Below are 20136 nucleotides of genomic sequence, written 5' to 3'. Positions count from 1 at the left end.
CATCCAACCATAAAAGGAATAGTAGGGTTGGACACTGATGTTAGACGATGTGAGCTGGTTCACAGCCTGCTTTCCAATGCCTTAGATTAACACCAAACCATTTCTTTGCTTTAAAAATGCTCAAACAGGAAAAGGCCAAACAGTATTAAGAATGACATTGTATTTTGTAGCATTCCAGTCTTCATACATTGAAACTAAAGGGCCCAAACCATCAAAAACAGCACAGATTATTATATTCCTCCTCCCATCACACTTACAGTTTGCATAATCATCTGCACATGTTGAGCTTAGGCTTGTGTGCATCTGGTCAGCCATGAGAACCTGATACATAAAGCTCCTGACAAACAGTTGCTTTCAGAGGCAGTTTGGAACTCAGTACTGAGGCTGTGATGAAGTCACTTCAGAATTACATGGGGTGGCTCTAAATGGGCAGAAATAGGAGCCTGACTTGTGTTTGAAGATTGATGGCTGTTGGCTTGTGTATGCATAAGAATAGCTATTTATTAAGTATTTCGAAAATGAATCTAAATAAACTATACGGCCGGGAAGTATGTGGACACAGGTGTACAAAATAAATAATATGAGTTATATGTTCCAACTTTATGGCAACACTTTGAGATGTACACCTTTCTTTTACAGCATGAGCCCTGAACTTAACCCTGTTAAACACCTACAGAATGAACTGAATCATTTATGCCGCTCAGGTGGTGCAATGATAAAACACACACTGAACACCAGAGCTGGGATCTCGAATACATCGTATCGAATCTCAGCTCTGCCTGCCAGCTAGGCTGAGCAGCCACAAGAACAACGATTGGTCTGTTGTTCAGATAGGGGTGGGATATTAAAAAAGCCGGATAGGGACTCTTTCATAACTGATGCCATTACGACCTTTGCTGGTTGATTAATGCCGCCTGCACAAAGACGAGGAAAGAGTGCACCGATCAGGGTGTGTCTCTCCGTACACGGTGCTGATCCGCATTGCACTCGTCCAAGTGTAGGTGACAAAATGCATACGGCTGCTGTCCACGTGTCGGAAGGGGCGTGGGTTAGCTTCGTTCTCCTCAATCAGAGCGGGGATCGCATTGGTGGAGAGGAAGCATGACGCAATCGGCCAATTGGACGCGCTAAAAGGGAGAAAAAGGGGAGAAAATGCATAAAGAAAATATTAAATAAATAAAAAAATTATAATTTATTGCCAAAACTCTCTGCTTATGCAGCATCAGTGCCTGATCTCGCAAATGCTCTTTGGGCTAAATGGGCACAGACGCTATAGCTGCAGTGGCAATAAGGCAACCCTATGTTGATGGTCATGGTATTGTATATCATGCCCACCTTGCTAATGACCAGCGGTCACATACTTCTGGCCATATAGTTTATGTAGATTCAGTCTACCACTTATTTGGGACACTCACAAATGCTCTTTTGGCTAAATTGGCACAGACACTATAGCTGCAGTAACAAAAAGCAACTTTATGTTGATGGCCATGCTTTTGTATATCATGCTCACCATGGTAATGACCAGTGTCCACATATTTCTGGCTATACAGTGTACGTATGGTCACATAGCGTGTATCAAATCTGATCTGCCAATCAGGTATCGGTGCATCCCTAACGTTAACTATTGCTAATAGAAAGACTGAAAGGCTGCAGAGTTTATGGAAATGTTAATCAGAACAGGGTGGAACACAGACTGAGACTTAAACAGACATAATGCAGCTCTTAGCACCATTTAAAATTCATTCTAAGGTTTTGGAAAAGTCTGCCTAATAAAATCGAATGCACTCTTGGAAAAATAAGCAATGATATTCTGGTAGTAACCAGGGAAAAGCTACGACGTGTGCAAAAAGGTCGATTGTGGATTGTAACGTTCGGGTCGTCAGGAACATTCTTAAAATGTTAAAACGCGATGAGTGTAAATATGGATGAACCTATTTATGAGATGTACGATATATTTATTTTCTACATATAATGTATAATTCTAAATCTCTATATAAATATATTTATTTATTGCAAAGTCTCTATTTTGTAATGAACTTGAAACGATGAGTTGTAGCTTCTACTGAGGGCTGAGCGAACGACAATAAAATTGTCTTGCCATTGATTGTTCATTGCGAGTGACCGTGTTTGCTCGAGAGAGAGAGAGAGAGAGAGAGAGAGAGAGAGAGAAAAAGTTGTCATTAAAATGTTTCACAGAAAAATATTGTTGCACTGATTTACGCACTACAACATGACACACAAACACAGACAGTAGATTCACAGCTACTGATTTGAATAAATGAAACGTCCGAGCTACGGTGTTTTGAACGTGAAGAACGTGCTTTCGGTTTTTGGGTGTGGGGATGAAAGTCCATCTGACGAACGCCCAGCGCCCTAGAGAAGGCGGATTCCAGAGCCGAGCTGCAGCCTCGAGTAATCAATCTCTCCGGAGATGCGGATGATGGCTGATGATGTAAAGGGACCGCTCTTGGCTCGAAAAAAGCGATGAGAAAGTTCTCCCAATACGGCCTGCGGAGGCATAAATCAAATCCGCGCAGCAAGCGAAACAATAAAAGAGGACGAGGCGGGTCGATGGGTCACGAACCTCTTGTAAAAAAGGTTTGAAACGAATCCAGCATATTGTTGTGCTGCGTTTACATTAATAAGGGTGCACAAACTTTCACTACACTGAATCATAAGTGCATATTTATACATCTGTAAAAGAGGAACTGCTACCCAGCATCAGCAGGCAGGAACGGAGGTGCAAACGTAGCCGAAATGTTAATCTCACAAAATAAAGATGAAATCAACATTTCAACATCTGCAATAGTTGTAACGTTTCACTTCTGGCGCCTGTTTCTGAGCTGTGAACCCAAAGTCCCCCGTGAGGGGAAGGGCCGGCCGTATAGGAGGGGCAATGAAAAGACCACGAGTGGAAGAAATTTTGGCAGAAATGAAGCCAGGACGAACCGTTTGTACAGGAAAACGTATTCTGGTTTCGCCAGCGCTAAACTCTGACGGGATTATCCGGGGAAAGACCGGGGAAAGGCTGGACTGGACTGCAAACGAAGACTTGAACTACCATCAAGTCAAAATCCCTCACATGTTCTTCTAGACTTTGGATCTAGTTAGAGTAAGGACATAAGAAGGACAGACAGAGACAGATTTGGGAAGGATTGGGGACAGTGGGGCTGAAATCATTAATAATGTTTAACAATTCATCAGATTTTGTCTGTTTTTTGGGGTTTTATGCACTTTTGAGGCTGCATTTGACACTAAAATGTACTGCACTTAAGTATTCTTTTTTATATATACTTTGTTTATGCATTTTCTCCCGACTTTTAGCGCGTCCATTTGCTTGATTATGTCATGCTTCCTCGCCACTAATGCCAGCCCCGGCTCCGATCGAGGAGAACCAAGCTAACCCACACCCCCTCCGACACGTGGGCAGCAGCCGTATGCATTTTCTCACCTACACCAGACGAGATCAGCCGCAGACCAGCTCAGTGTATGGAGAGACACACCCTCCCTGCCTGCACTCTCTCCCCGTCTCTGTGCAGGCACCATCAATCAGCCAGCAGAGTCGTAGTTGCATCAGTCATGTGAGAGACCCTATCTGGCTTTAATATCCCACCCCTATATGAACAACAGGCCAATCGTTGTTCATGTGGCTGCTCAGCCCAGCCGACAGGCCGAGCTGAGACTCGATACCATGTATTTGGAATCCCAGCTCTGGTGTGCTAGCGTGTGTTTTTACCGCTGCACCACTTCAAGACCACCCCATCTTCCTAGCCAAAAACATTCAGCTATATCTTAAGAGTTAAATTCAGCAAAGGTTTTAAGGTAACATCCGGTCTTGAGGTAAACTTAAGCTGAAATTCCAGATATATGTGGATCTCATCCCCTTTGTCATGAGGCTGTAAAAAGGTATAAGCCTAAAAACCTATTATTTTGCACGTTCCTGTTGTTCATTTAATGCATACTTTGTGTAAGAACTCAAAAAATGGGGTCAGATTACTGTTACATTACATTATTGTGCAGAATTTGTCTTCCACTGCTGGGGATCCCCTATTTTTTGCAGTCGAGGTGGGTATATTACTGCTCACGCCTCCTCCGACCCACGCGCAGCCCTTAACGGAACCCTTTTCCACCCATGCACTCTGCACAGGCGCCTCTCTATCTGTTAATCAGGGTCCTTACACAGTGTTTGAAGACCTTGCCCACATATTCTGATCAAGTCTGGTCATCCCTCCCTGCAGGCACTGCCAATTATGCTCAAAAGATGGCGCCCAGCCGACTGGTGGCAATGCCAAGTTTCGAACCGAGTAGTTTCGAACTAGCGGAATATCCCGCTGTGCCACCTGGGCGCCCTGCTTTACTGTATCTGTATGAACTGCCATGATACTACAGGTGAAGAGCTGCAACCATCAACATAGTATATAATAACATTGTAGGGCAGATGGAATGTCTTTATTTGTCATATATTCAGATACACTGGTTCACAGTTAGGAAGGGGTTGCATGGCAGGATTTGAACCCACAACCATCCATTCAATAGCCCAAAGCTCTACCGACTAGGCTACCGTTGTCCCACATATACACACACTAGTTGCTACATCCCAAACCACATAGTACTTACCAGTGACGCCTCTCTACATGGTATTAACACGGTTAATGCTCTAGACGTACAGAAAGAATGCAGCGTTCAAAGCCGCGTGAGCGCACACGTGTGTGTGGTCTCATGGCAAGACGAATTCCAGAATATTTTGGAAATGTACGCAGTTATAAAGCTGTAAAACTGAACCTATAGCCGTTTCACCGACCGTTTAAGTGCAAATGTTTGATTGGAACGGTGACACGAGCCAGATTCTCCGGCCAAGACCAGTCCCAGCTCAACACTAAAAGAGACTCGATGTAGAATTACAATAGTTACTTATATTTAGCTCAAAACTAGTCTCAGTTCAGGTCCAGAAAACTGACTCCTAATCCTGTAGGCCAAGTATCTAATGCGGCTTTTCCACTGAACTCGTTAAAGTGCTTGCAAGTGTTTTGGGTCTCTTGACAGGGTAATGGATTAGGTGTGTACTGGATAATCGCCGTTTCCTGAGTCCCCTCGTGTCCGACATCCAATTACAAATGACTCGGGGTTCAGCGAGTTGATCTGTTTGAACTACTGATTCAGAGAGTCGGTTTGATGAGTCAGTTCATCCGGTCGGGACGGACAGAGTGAAATATTTGTTGTTTTATTTTTTTTTTTAATAATTGTACAATATTAGATTTGGGTGGTTTTAACACCCGTTACTCTACAGGAAAGTCTGGACAAGATTTTGGAGTGTTGGTTAGTGAATTTGTGTCCACTTTTACTAAGCATTCGTATTCCAGGCACTGATGTTGGTCAAGATCTGTCAACTACTGGTCCAATCACTTCTAAAGGTGTTAAATGGGTTTGAGTTTGTCATTAATGGTGATTAAATGTAGATTTATTGATAAGAATTGCAGTAAAATCTAGTTAAACAATCAAAATAAAACACTAATATGGGTGGGAAGATTTAAATTTAAACTGCTTTCCTGTATCTGTATTAATTGCCATGATGCTACAGGTTAGGAGCTGCGACCATCAACATACTATATAAGAACAATTTAGGGCAGATGAAATGCCTTTATTTGTCATATATACAGATTCACACGTACATGGTTAAGGGTCTTGCTCAAGAGTCCAACAGGGGCTGCATGGCAGACCTTCCTAGGCTTTCAATTCCCACATATACACACTAGTTGCTACATCCCAAACCACATAGTACTTACCAATAAGCCACTTTCCATGGTGTTAACACTACTGGTAGTTTACACTCTTTTTATTAAGCGTTTGTCATGACAAGGCACCAATGTTGGTCAAGAATCGTCGACTAGTGGTCCAATTACTTCTAAAAGTGTTTAGTATGGTTGAATTTGTCATTAATGGTGATTAAGTGTAGATTTATTAACTTAGGGTAGATGGAATGCCTTTATTCGTCATATATACAGATCCACACGTACATGGGTTAAGAGTCCAACAGGGGCTGCATGGCAGAGGCAGGACTCGAACCCACAACCTTCCTAGGCTTTCACTTCCCACATATACACACTAGTTGCTACATCCCAAACCACATAGTACTTACCAAGAAGCCACTTTCCATGGTGTTAACACTACTGGTAGTTTACACTCTTTTTATTAAGCTTTTAAGACCCCGAAACATTATTATTATTATTTTACAGAAAGAATGCACGTCGCTGCTGCGTTCACAGCTGCCTGAGCGCACACGTGTGTGTGTGTGTGGTCTCGTGGCAAGACTGATTCCAGCATATTCCAGGCACTGATGTTGGTCAAGAATCGTCAACTGGTGGTCCAATTACTCCTAAAGGTGTTTAGTAGGGTTAAGCTTGTCATTAATGGTGATCAAGTGTAGATTTATTCATAAAAATGGCAGTAAAATCTATTTAAACAATCAAAATAAAAAAATGGGTGGAAGATTTAAATTTAAACTGTTTTACTGTGTCTGTATTAATTGCCATAATGCTACAGGTTAGGAGCTGCGACCATCAACATACTATATAAGAACAATTTAGAGTAGATGGAATGCCTTCATTTGTCATATATACAGATCCACACGTACACGGTTAAGGGCAGCTGGCATGGCAGACCTTCCTAGGCTTCCATTTCCCACATATAAATACTAGTTGCTACATCCCAAACCGTACTTACCAAGAAGCCACTTTCCATGGTATTAACACTACTGGTAGTTTACACCAGTTATTAAGCGTTTGTTCATGCTGCCTGAGTGCACACGTGTGTGTGTGTGTGTGTGTGGTCTCGTGGCAAGGCACCAATGTTGGTCAAGAATCATCAACTACTGGTTTAATTACTTCTAGATTAATGGTGATTAAGTGTAGATTTATTGATAAAAATTGCAGTAAAATCTATTAAAACAATCAAAACAATCAATGTGTGTGTGTGTGTGTGTGTGTGTGTGTGTGTATAAACACAGCGAACACAATAAGACCACTCAATGCAAATCACCTTTTTGGTCACTTTATTTAAATGTAATATTAAATACGTATTCTAGTAAACAGCAGATCAGATAAATGGCAAAAAACAAGTTGGAATATATATTTGCTAACATGAGAATATCGTCAGGAGGCAGAAGAGTTCATCTACGTTCGTGAAATACACCCTGTGCGACCTAGGGTCTCCTAGAGTAGCTTCTGTATCTATCGCCGCGCAGGATACACGTCGCCTAGCGCGGTCGGTTAGCTTTGCCGGACAGGCGCACCACCCATCCTCCTGACCTTCAGAAGTGTGCGGACACGAGCGCAACTCGGGAAAACGAGCGCCCGCCGAAACGAGTGAAAGGAAAACGGTACGAGACTACGCTAGGCAACACTTTACGACAAGAAATGGGAAGATACAAAAGTGCGGGCGGGTCTAACAACACGGGCATTCCATTACAAGAGAAGCAACGACGAGTGTAAAAGCCTAAAAGCCGTTTTAGAAAACCAGATACTGTTCCGTGTGTGAAAAGGAAAATTCGAGTGGACGTAAGGCCATCACTGCATCGGTTTTTTTAAGGTGTTTTCGTTGTTTAAGGTGTTGATAGGGGCGCCGGTCGAGCACCACTGAGCATCCACCAGACAGACGTCACGTAGTACCTAATAAGATAAATTCTTCTTCTAAATCACTTAAAACATACAAATGAGCAACACTATGGTCCACAGTTAATTTCATCTCGAGTCGTATAAAAAAAATGCACAGCCCTTATTTAAGGGGAAACCAACAATGCAATGCTTAAAAGCATTTTCTGGGAGAACATTTTAAATATGTGAAGAAGAAGAAGAAGAAGAAAAAAAAACTCAGTTAACACTAAGGCTATATGTACAGAATTACAAAGCGCCCTGCCTACAACACTTTGCCGTAAAGTCCTCCGCACCGTTCGGCTCGACCGAGTCCGAGCTGGCTTTTTTTTTGGATGCCCAGATGCACAGAGGAAAGCAAAAACAAAAACAAAACAAAAACAAAAACAAAGAGAGGCAGTAGTACAGGCTCTCTACAGGCCCTTGGAGGGCCCGGGGTTCTTGCCCATTGTGGTGTTTGGCAGAGCTCCGAGGGCGTTCAGCTGTTGGTGGTACAGGCCCAGCAGATCTATCTGACCCAGGCTGCCGTTCTGCATGGCGAGCTGGTTGATCAGCATGGCCTGTCTGGCCTGCGCCAGCTGCTGCTCCTGCGCCTTGCGGTTGGTCAGCACCTTCTGCACGTACATCATCAGCTGTGAGGAAACGAGACAAACGTCAGGACTGAGATCCGAGAGAAAATTAATGCAAAACATCGACAAATATTGGGCAGTTGTAGTTAGTAATCGAAAGGTCACTGGTTCAAGCCCCACCACTGCCAGGTTGCCACTGAGCAAGGCCCTTAACCCTCAATTGCTTAGACAGTGTACTGTCACAGTACTGTAAGTCACTTTGGATAAAAGTGATGTAAATATGACAAAAAATAAAGTAAGACTGTATTGATCCTCTTGGGGAATGAATAGATAGATAGACAGACAGACAGACAGACAGACAGACAGACAGACAGACAGGTAGACAGACAGACAGATAGACATACAGACAGATAGGACAGATAGATAGACAGATAAATAGATAGACAGACAGATAGACAGACAGATAGATACACAGACAGAGACATACAGATAGAAAAATAGATAGACAGACAGACATACAGACAGACAGACAGACAGAAATATAGACAGATAAATAGATAGATAGGTATGTAGATAGATAGACAGACAGACAGACAGATAGGTAGGCAGATAGACAGACAGACATACAGATAGGACAGATAGATAGACAGATAAATAGACAGATAGAAAAATAGATAGACAGACATACAGACAGACAGACAGACAGAAAGACAGAAAGATAGACAGATAAATAGATAGACAGATAGACATACTGTACAGATAAATAGATAGATAGATAGACAGACAGAAAGTTAGACAGACAGATAAATAGACAGACAGACAAACAGATAGATAGTTAGACAGACATAAATAGATAAACAGATATACAGACAGACAGATAGTTGGATGGATAGACAGAAAGACAGACAGACAAATTGATAGATAGACAGACAGATAGATAAATACAGACAGATAGACAGATAGATAGACAGACAGACAGATAGCTAGATAGATGACCTATATTTTTTTATGCCGACGCGGTAAAGAACAATACCGAAAGAAAGACTTTACCATCTGCTGCTTGTTGAGGATATCTCGGTACACAGCCTCTCTGTGTTTGAGCTCCATATCGATGGCATCCTTCTGGGCCAGAGCAATGCCCTGCACCTGGGCCTCGGTCATGTTGGGGTTGTCCTTCCACTGCCAGACACAAATACACCTGTTAGACCGGGCTCACTACACTCACTGCACCGCTCCACACTTCACCACACACACAGCTTTGAATCGCGGTGAATTATAGGACGAGTGCACAGATCCAAACAAGGATTCTCCAGCTGGTCCAAACCGTGCATCCTAAATCTGGTTTCACCCTGCCGAGACTAGGTGTAGACGCGAGCTTTTACAGCTGCAGACAGGGCCGTGCGCAGGGTCATTAAAAGTTTCAATGTTCTGAACTTTTGCACGTTTCTCTACAGTGCACAGTCATAAGGAGGCCAGGAGACGGGTCTGCTTGGTATTCTGCCCCAAAAAAAGATGGAAAAATCTAGAAAATGCCCTCCCTTCACTCCCCAGTGTGTCGCATCTAACGTTGCTTCCAAACTTAAAACCATTAGTGCGCACATGTGGCCGTTTCAGCTTGTATTGTATATTATATTTGATAATATACACTACGGGTCTGTCTGAAAACCTAGTGAGCTGTTTTGCTGCCTCAGTAGAGAGGATTCTAATGAGACATCGGACTCATGAGGCAGATTATTTAGACGCACTACTTCTTAGACAGAGATTATGGCAATTACGTCGCCACAGTTAGCCTCGGGCCGTTCAAACTGGCGGGCTGAGTCTCCCTCCGTGTACTGAAAATGATTCAACTGGCCCTGACGAGCCTGAATTTACAAATAAACGACACTTGTGCACCTTTATACACATTAAAAATCAATGAGAGTTTATTTACATATGAAAAGAACTCCGTTGGTTGCTTTGCATTAGTCTGAATTATCTGAATTCAGTCGGATTATCACTCAGAATTAAGGCGCCTCAGTAGGAGCACTTTAAGATTTCTAAGAATTTAGACACGCCCTCTTCCCGAGAGTGTAGGACGACATAAAATGCATCTACGTAGAGAGATCAATAGACCCTTCATAGGGTTGTTGAGACATCTCAGTTACTGCTCTCTAACCTGCTCCTTCATCACAGTACTCACCAGTTGTTGGATAATGTCCTCAAAGGACTCTCTGGGCACGATCTTCAGAGCATTGGTGGCCTCCAGCACCTTCTGTCGGCCCTGGTTGATCAGATCCTTCGATGTGGGGAGAAAAAAATCATTATAAATCGTGAGACTCAGCATGATGCCATTACATTTACACGTCAGCTTCATTACATGCAAGCAAATTACAGAGGAACCATGAAACACATGAAAGAACCCTAAAGAAACAGGTTTTAGTTATTTATTTAAATTAAATCAGCCGTGTAATTTTAAATGAGATTCATTTATCTGACAAACCACTTCAGGCGGGTCTGGCTTAACGTGGACCCTGTGCTTCCCTGCACATCCTGGACAGTGCGTCAATCCATCAGTGTAACCCAGTCACTCAGCTATTGTATAATAAACTTGCCCACACAAGCACCCACCTACCCACTCACTTGTATCTACAGCAGATCCTGAAGAAAAGCCTCGGCAATGAAGGAAGGACATGTTAAACTCCACACAAACAGTAACACAGGCACAAGGCACCTCGGGATACATCTCGTAAGGCACCCCACTCAGCCAGATGCACCAATATGACACCAAAAACCAGTTAAACCAGTTGGGTTTTTTCTCTCTCCCTACTTTAGCGCGTCCAACCGCCCGACTGCATTATGGTTCCTCTCCACCGATGCTGATCCCCACTCCGATTGAGGAGAACGAAGCTAACGCACGCCCCCCTCCGACACGCGTGCAGTAGCCGACTGCATCTTTTCACCTGCACGAGGTGAGTTCATATGCGGACCAGCTTCGTGTACGGAGAGCCGCACCCTGATTGCATTAATCCTCTACTCTGTGCAGATGCCATCAAGCAGCCACGAGAGAGTCCCTATCTGGCTCCCACCCTGTATGTTTTACCACATTAAATGAAAACAGGACATGGGCATTAACATTACTGCAAAGCAAAGTAGTCCCCCCAATACTCCCCCCCCAAACTATGGCTCAATGTGTGCATGGATGATAAGAGTTGACAGCCATGCAGTGCAACCAAAGAAGTGTAGAAAACGATATATAAACGTTAAAAAGACACTTCTGTAGTGTAAACATTGCACTCTGCACATAACCGTCAGCTCAAACACAACAACTGTTTACCGTCCCTGTACTGCCGGGACACCGCGTATATACACAGCTGTACCTGATCACACAAACAAACTCTCACTCGGCCACATGCGCTCCGATTTAGATCCGTCCGGACAACTCGTGCTCCCTCCAGCACAATCACAGCCTCCAGAAATAGGAGTCGGTGGAGAAATAGAGATCCGCACCAACTGTCGCGTGCCCGTCCGGGAGGACCGAGGCATGCGACGTGTGTGTGCGCGGCGATTATTACTGACCTCCAGCTGCTGGTTGGACATAGAGGCCAGCGCAGCCACGTTGAAGGGGAAGTAGTTGGCTGCTCCGTAATTTGCAGAGGAGTACGACTGCTGGTTGACGCGCATGGAGAGACCCTGAGAAAATACAAGACAACACACATAAAAATCTCTTAATGTCAGGGTTAAAGGTCAGAAACTTAGTCACGAAATAGTCATAAGGAGAGCAGGAGACGGGTCTGCTTGGTATTTTGCCCAAAAAACAGAATAATCACGAAAATTCCCTCTAACTTTGCTTCCAAACCAACTTTTGGTCTCAAATATTAGACCTTTAATGCACAGGTTGCCGTTTCAGTTTATATTGTGTATTATACTCAATAATATACAATAATTGCTGGTTGAAGCAACTGTATAGTCAAGGAGACGGGTCTGCTTGGTATTTTGTCCAAAAAAGTTGGAAGAAGCTAGAAAATTCCATCTAACTTTGCTTCCAAACTAGCTTTTACTGTTTTTTTGTATTTATTTATGCATTTTCTCCCAATTTAGAGTAGTCAATTTGTCTTCCGCTGCTGGGGGATCCCTGATTGCAGTCGAGGTGGGGATACCGCTGCTCACACCTCCTCCGACCCGCACGCAGCCCTTAGCGGAACCCTTTTTCACCCATGCACTCTGCACAGGCGTCTCTCTATCTGCCAATCAGGGTCCTTACACAGCGTTTGAAGACCCCTGGTCATCCCGCCCTGCCAATTATGCCCGCTAGATGGCGCCTAGCTGACCGGTGGCAACTTCGAGTGTTGAACCGATGAGTTCCGAATCTCGGCGCTGGTGTGCTAGAGCGGAATATCTCACTGCGCCACCTGGGCGCCCTGCTTTTACTGTTTAATAAAAAAAAAAAAAAAGTCTTAAATATTAGGCCGTGGCCGTTTCAGCTTATTTTATGTATTATACTTCATAATATACAATAACTGCTGGTTTGAAGCACATGGAGAGACCAAAACAAGACAAACAAATTTCTTAATGTCAGGGTTAAAGGTCAGGAAGGATATCAGTAAGCAATGACATTAAAATAGAGTAAATCTGCTCAAAAAACTAAATAAAAATACATTTTTAAAGATGCCAATTATTTTTCACTCCCGAAATAAAACGATGAAACACCTTAGCTAACTACCAACACATCCAGCCCAGTGATCTTTCCCACTATTAACCATCTGTACCGCAGACTCACTGAAACAGGACTAAACATAAACACGCTTCACACGTGTCCTTCATGTGTGTATACGCCTCTGTACTTGATATGTCATAATCAAAGCACTCTTCATTCTGACTCGGTATTTTCCCCTGGCCTGATGTCTCCTCCACATGCTGATGAGCTCAGGCTGGGGCTGACGCTAACGGTCACGCCAGCGCTCGGCGGTCCAGAATAAAGCCCTCACCTGCGTCGGCTCTAAACATCTCAACAGTTTACCCGAAATTCATCGCAGCAGGTGCGCGCCGCTGCTTTCCAACATCCAGTCTCGAGTGTATGTGCATTTCATAAACACACTCGGACCGGTGAGCAGTCGGGCAGATGTGGATGCAGCAGGTGTGTAGCAGCAGTGGAAAGGTCAGAGGCAAGCACAGCTGGCCAGATGCAACATCTCCAGCACAGCAGTTCTACAAGTGTGAGGGCCCAGTTAAAACAACCAAAGCAGGTATGTGGTGAAATATCCCAATGTTACAAATCCCAGTAAAATAAGTGCACAAACTTCTGCATACAAAAACCTCACATGATTTCATCAGAAATGTGGAGCTGATACATTAAATACTGAATTTCCAACCTCGGTGTTGTTATTATTACCTTATTATTTTTAATAGTAGTAGTAAAATTATTAATAGTAATAACAAAAAAATAATAATGACAATATCATTAGTAGTAGTAATAAAAGTAATGAAGTTAGATGTACTACTTACTAATAATAGTGGAAATAATGAAAGTAAAAATAATATTAATAAAGTAAATTATAAAATTAAAATAAATTAAAAATAAATTAAAAATTATATTTTGTAGCAAGAATAATTAGTAAAAATAATCAGTAGTAATAATAAAAATAATAATAATAATTAAATAAATAACAAATAATACAATTAAAATACATAAAAAAGAAAAAATTTTGTAGTAAGAATAATTAGTAAAAATAATTAGTAGTAATAACAAAATAAATCAAATTTAAATAAATAAAAAATAAATAAAAATATTTTGTAGCAAAAAGAATTAGTAGTAATAATGAAAGTAATAATAATAATAATAATAAATTAAAATTCAAAGATATTAAAAAATACAAATAAAAAATTATATTTTGTAATAAGAATAATTAGTAAGAAATAATTAGTAGTAATAATAATGAAGTAAATAATAAATTTAAATTAAATTAAAATAAAAAAAATAAAAAATAATATTTTGTAGTAAAAATAATTACTAGTAAAAATGAAAATAATAATGATAATGAAGTAAATAATAAATTAAATTAAAATAAATTAAAAATAAATAATATTTTGTAATAAGAATAATTAGTAAAAATAATTAGTAGTAAAAACAAAAGTAATAATAATAAAAACAATAATCGAGCTTGTTAGATATTATATTCCACAACCTAAAACCTAAAGCTTTTGAAGTATGTCTGTGAGAACTTGCGCCCATACCAGCAAAGAGAGATTTTACTGATGCTGAGGGAGATGGCCTGGCTCACAAATGACGTTTCAATTCACCCCAAAGTTGTTTAATGTTGTTGAAGTTAGGGCTCTGTGCAGGTTGTTGGCATTTCTTTACACCAGATCTTACCAAACTGCTATCCTGAATGAATTGGGACCCATTCAGCCGAACCGCCCAGCGTTAGCAGCGCTTTAGAAACCCACGCGACCCCATTTCACTGGTAATGTTTTCATACCGGCACCCGTCCTCAGATCAAGCGCGGTTCTATTTAGAGAACGAGCGCATTCCTGCTTTGATTGGTTTACTAACACACGCTACGTCCGACGCCATTAATACGGGTGCTGCAAACAAGATCCAGAAGCGGCTCCAGCGTGACTCCGCGAGACATACCTTAGAACAAATGCTCATGGAAAGTCCACGATAAATCACAAATTTAAGATCTTCGGGAGGAAACGCACCTTTTTCTCGGCCTCGTATTCGGCCCAGGCCACCTTCCGTTCCTCCTCGCTCAGAGCCTCCTCCTCCTTGTGGTCCAGCAGGGAATCGTGCTCGTGGTAGCCCACGATATGACCTTTGAAGCTCTGGAGCAGCTCAGCCAGGACCAGGTCCTGAAGAAAAAGAGAAAGACAGGTTAACCGGGTCGGTCAATTATTTATTCATCAGGATTTTAACGTCATGTTTCACACATTTTGGTTACATTCATGACAGGACATGTAGTTACTGGTTACACAGGATTCAACAGTCCAGGTCTTTAATGACACACAGTCATGGACAATTTTGTTTCTCCAGTTCACCTCACTTGCACGTCTTCGGACTGTCGAAGGAAACCGGAGCTCCCGAAAGAAACCCACACAGACATGGGGAGAACATGCAAACCCCACACAGCAAGGACCCGGACCGCCCCACCCTGGAGTCACCTTATCCTACTAAGCATCCTAATTATAAAAAAATGGTCGTAAGCCATAGCAATTGCTATCAGGTGTATAAAATCATTTCCGATTTTAGTGTGGACAAACTCCAGTGATCACAAAAAAGCTCTTTTGAACAACGCCCTTCTGATCGAATGGGCACAAATTCCCACAGACACACCAAATTCTTGTGAGCACTCGCTCACTTTCTTAACCGCTTATCCAGTTAAGGTTGCGGGGGGATGCTGGAGCCTATCCCAGCTTTTCAATGGGCGCAAGGCACACAGTAACACCCTGGACGGGGCACCAGTCCATCGCAGGGCAGACACACCTACACACACATTCGCCCATTCGTGTCTCCAATTAACCTGACTACATGTTTTGGGACTGTGGGAGGAAACCGGAGCTCCCGGAGGAAACCCACACAAACCCAGGTCCTTCTTGCTGTGAGGCTACCCACCGAGCCACCCCGAGATCTATGACAAGGCTACGATTAGGTGTCTACATACTTTTGGCCATCCAATGTGACTGTGTTATATATAAAGGATAAAAGTTGGTAGGACGATAACATTTGTTCTAGGGTTAGAATTACTACCCTGTTCAAGCATTACTTCAACGTTCTGTATTAGCGATCACCAGTAATGAAATGAACGGTTGAGAGTGTGGTCTGGTTCCCAGTATAGGCGTACTGGTTTGTTAAACTGCACCAGCACTGGATCAGAGTGAGTGGAGAAAGCTGTACGGTCAGTTCTGGTTTATTTCAGTCAGAAACATCTAATTAGGGTGCAGGTTAACACTCGATCACATCAAACGTTACAAACCAGTGCCTGATCATAAAAACGCTCTTTTGAACAAAGCTTTTCTGATCAAATGGGCACAAATTCCCACAGATACACCAAACAGCCTTAGAGGCTTTTATAGTTGCAAAAACGTCTATGCTTTCTTAATGAGATGAACGACAATGCTACGGTTAGGTGTCTACATACTTTTGGCCATACAACGTGAATAGATGAGAGTTGTTAGGACTCTATGAGCATTACTTCAATGTTCTGTATAAGCAATCACCAGTAATGGTCTGGTTCCCAGTACAGGCGTACTGGTTTGTTACTGGATCAGAGTCGATGGGAAAAGCTGTACGGTCAGTTCTGGTTTATTTAAGTCAGAAACATCTAATTAGGGTCCAGGTTAACGCTCGAACACATCAAACGTTAAAAAGCAATCAAACGGTCAAACGTGGCCCCGTCTCAAACGTATTCCGAGGTTTTTTTGAGCAACAGCGGTTCCCATGACACTGTTATTGAAAACAATACCTGGCTAAAATGAAGTTCTCGGCCAGGCATCTCGCACAAAACGTGGTTTAAATTACCCTCATCGCATGTGTTTGCTTTTCTTTCTAGCCTTTGGTTTGCGTTCAGCGGGGCCCTTCCTATCTGGAAATGACACCGGCACGCTGCCCGTGCGAAGAGCCGCTGGTGTTCCGAAATCGACCGTGATTTCACCGCCGTAATCCGATTCATCATCAAAGATGAGAGAGAAAAAAAAAACATGTCGGAATATCGCACATTAATTTACAGAACAAAAACAGGACACTTGTTTTCATGCGACGAGAACAGACCAGGTCGAGGCCCGGACGCGAGTACGCGGCGGCTCGGACAGGTAACATTTTCCGTATTACGCCACGGCAAAGTAACGCACTCGATCGCCACGTCAAGTCCTTCAGCTGAGCGGAGCCGACAGCTGCAAAATAAAAACATGTGGCACGAGAAAGTACAATCAGGAAAAGCCCATCCCGCTCACTCCACGGCCAGGAAACGTAACTGCACGAGCATTCAAGCCTGAAGTACTAATTAAACCATGGCTCGAACCTGAACCCCCTCCTGTACTACATAACCGACGCTGCACAATCTCCCCAAACAAAACACACTTTTTATACACCGATCAGCCATAACATTAAAACCACCTCCTTGTTTCTACACTCACTGTCCATTTTATCAGCTCCACTTACCATATAGAAGCACTTTGTAGTTCTACAATTACTGACTGTAGTCCATCTGTTTCTCTACATTCTATGTTCTTCAATGGTCAGGACCCACACAGGACCACCACAGAGCAGGTATTATTTGGGAGGGGGCTCATTCTCAGCACTGCAGTGACACTGACATGGTGGTGGTGTGTTAGTGTGGATCAGACACAGCAGCGCTGCTGGAGTTTTTAATACCGTGTCCACTCACTGTCCACTCTATTAGACACTCCTACCTAGTTGGTCCACCTTGTAGATGTAAAGTCGGAGACGATCGCTCATCTATTGCTGCTGTTTGAGTCGGTCATCTTCTAGACCATCATCAGTGGGCACAGGACGCTGCCCACTGGGCGCTGTTGGCTGGATATTTTTGGTTGGTGGACTATTCTCAGTCCAGCAGTGACAGTGAGGTGTTTAAAAACTCCAGCAGCGCTGCTGTGTCTGATCCACTCATACCAGCACAACACACACTAACACATCACCACCATGTCAGTGTCACTGCAGTGCTGAGAATGATCCACCACCCAAATAATACCTGCTCTGTGGTGGTCCTGTGGGGGTCCTGACCATTGAAGAACAGCATGAAAGTGGGCTAACAACGTATGTAGAGAAACAGATGGACTACAGTCAGTAATTGTATAACTACAAAGTGCTTCTATATGGTAAGTGGAGCTGATAAAATGAAAAGTGAGTGTTTGTATGGCTGGGCAGGGATGGGGGTCAAGAAAGCCTCAGTTGATGTTCCGGTTTATACCAAAGCTCTTAACTAGGGCTGAGATCAGGGCTCTGTGCAGGAGTTTATTTAACTAGTACTAGTTAGGACTAACAATCAAAAGATCGCTGGTTTAAGCCCTACCACTGCCAGGTTGTCACTGTTGGGCCCTTGAGCAAGGCCCTTAACCCTCAATTGCTTAGACAGTGTACTGTCACAGTACTGTAGGTCTCTTTGGATAAAAAGCATCTGCTAAATGTAAAAAATTTTATATGTAGACGTAAACTGTCATGCTGGATCAGAGTCAAATTCAATAATAAGAAGAGGGGCGTCCCGATACTTCTGCTCATATAGCAGCGGAGGTGATTTACAGATTAAGCTGTTGCTTACATTCTGGGCGAACACACTTCAAACACGACTTATCCAGGTTCAACCCCACAGGCAGAGCAGATGCCTGGCATGATCTTAACTGAACGCCGTCCAACGCCGAGCCGGTAAATGGGTCACAGAGCCGAGGTGGGGGTCGAATGACGGTGGCGCTGTCTGGGGGAGCGCACAATGCTGGGATTCCTGATTAATCTTAGGGGCTGAGGCTGCCCGGGTGGTCCGGTCTGTCTGCCCAACCTGGCCAACATGTGCATCTCGAACAGAGCCGCTAATGACCGTAACGAGAACCGGTGCATTGTCGTAGCGTTCGTACAGAGTCCTATTCCGCTCTGTAATGACAGCTCGGGGGGGAAACGCGATCATTTTACCACAAGAAAACTTTCAGGATCTGGGGTGGGCAGAATACTTCGACAAAAAAAGAAGGCAACCTTTTTGGAGGGGGAGTGAAAGAGGTTCTCAAGGGAACTCCAAGCAGGGAGGGAAGAATTTTGGCTTTTGATCATTGCTACTTAAAGCAGAGATCCAGGGTCTCAGGTAAACGACCTCTCTGATACAGAATGTATTCTTCAGCGATCTACAGGCAGCTCGAAATAAACGTCGACTCAATCTACAATAAAGAGTTCTGAAACATCCAGATGTGGTCTCACTACCGGTGCCCTGTCATGTTCATGCCTGGGCATGCTCCGGAAAAAGCTGGCATGCTTTTGAAAGACGATCGTAATCACAACCAAGCCATTCTCTCTCAACGTGAACATTAAACGTAGCCTCTTAGCTTTAAATAACAGATAATCCGAAAGGCTCCTCTTATTAGACGGGTTTATTAACACCAGAATGACTTGCAGAGGTTTTGGCCGGAATCTCAGGTTTTGAAGTTAGAAAAGCCAAAATTAGGACCTGCTGATAGGAACTGGCTCTGATCGGCATCAGAGGAAATGAAGACCACATGCTGCACGTGATCGCGATATCGTTATTGACACCATAACCAGAGTTAAAAAAATTGTACTACTTGATATGCACATTTACACACGGTGCCGTTTAATTTGCACAGCGCACACTTGCACACATATTGTCTATAAACTTAGATTTTTTCATTACAGTACATTTTAACATTTATTTTAATATAATATAACCATTATATATAATGGTTATATTCACTGCAGGAAGGGTAAATCATTTTTATAGCCCGTCAAGCCCACCAGTCTCTACTGGTGCTGACCCCCGCCCCGATTGAGGAGAGCGAACTGACACACGCCCCCTCCGAAACGTGTGCAGTACCAACTGCAGCTTTTCACCTGCACGAGGCGAGTTTACATGCGGATCAGCCTTGTGCACAGAGAGCCACACCCTGATCAGCATTATTCCCCGACTTTGTACAGACACCATCAATCAGCCAGCAGAGGTCGTAATTGCATCAGTTATGAGCTCCCTATCCGGCTCCCTCCCTGGATGAACAACAGCCAATCGTTGTTCATGTAGCCGCCCAGCCCAGCCGGATGGCAGAGCTGCGATTGCGCTAGCGTGTTTTACCGCTGCGCCACCTGAGCGGCGACCCATTCGTTTTAAGAAATTGATGATCGTTTCTATTTCTGCTTGATTAAAATTTTTTTCATAGTTTTTGGTATTGCTATAACGTTGTCGTTCTTGTATAAAGCATAAGTATAAATGCCCCAGATA

General features: G+C 43.2%; 1 protein-coding gene across 3 annotated transcripts in view; it reads right to left on the bottom strand.

Annotated features, from left to right (window-relative positions):
• Window positions 1-7031: 7031 nt before the first annotated feature.
• The window catches only part of atrx (ATRX chromatin remodeler), a 55116-nt gene continuing 42011 nt past the window's right edge, over window positions 7032-20136 (bottom strand). For all 3 annotated transcript variants that reach the window (XM_063000373.1, XM_063000372.1, XM_063000374.1), the window contains 5 exons: window positions 14894-15043; window positions 11771-11884; window positions 10395-10490; window positions 9266-9394; window positions 7032-8278 (listed from right to left, as the gene is read on the bottom strand). In XM_063000373.1, the coding sequence (XP_062856443.1) occupies window positions 8060-8278; window positions 9266-9394; window positions 10395-10490; window positions 11771-11884; window positions 14894-15043 (708 nt within the window). In that variant the 3' untranslated portion in view covers window positions 7032-8059. The remainder of the gene's footprint in view (window positions 8279-9265; window positions 9395-10394; window positions 10491-11770; window positions 11885-14893; window positions 15044-20136) is intronic.

Source organism: Trichomycterus rosablanca, chromosome 8 (assembly GCF_030014385.1).
Source record: "Trichomycterus rosablanca isolate fTriRos1 chromosome 8, fTriRos1.hap1, whole genome shotgun sequence".
Lineage (NCBI taxonomy): Eukaryota > Metazoa > Chordata > Actinopteri > Siluriformes > Trichomycteridae > Trichomycterus > Trichomycterus rosablanca.
This window is presented reverse-complemented; position numbering and strand designations above follow the sequence as displayed.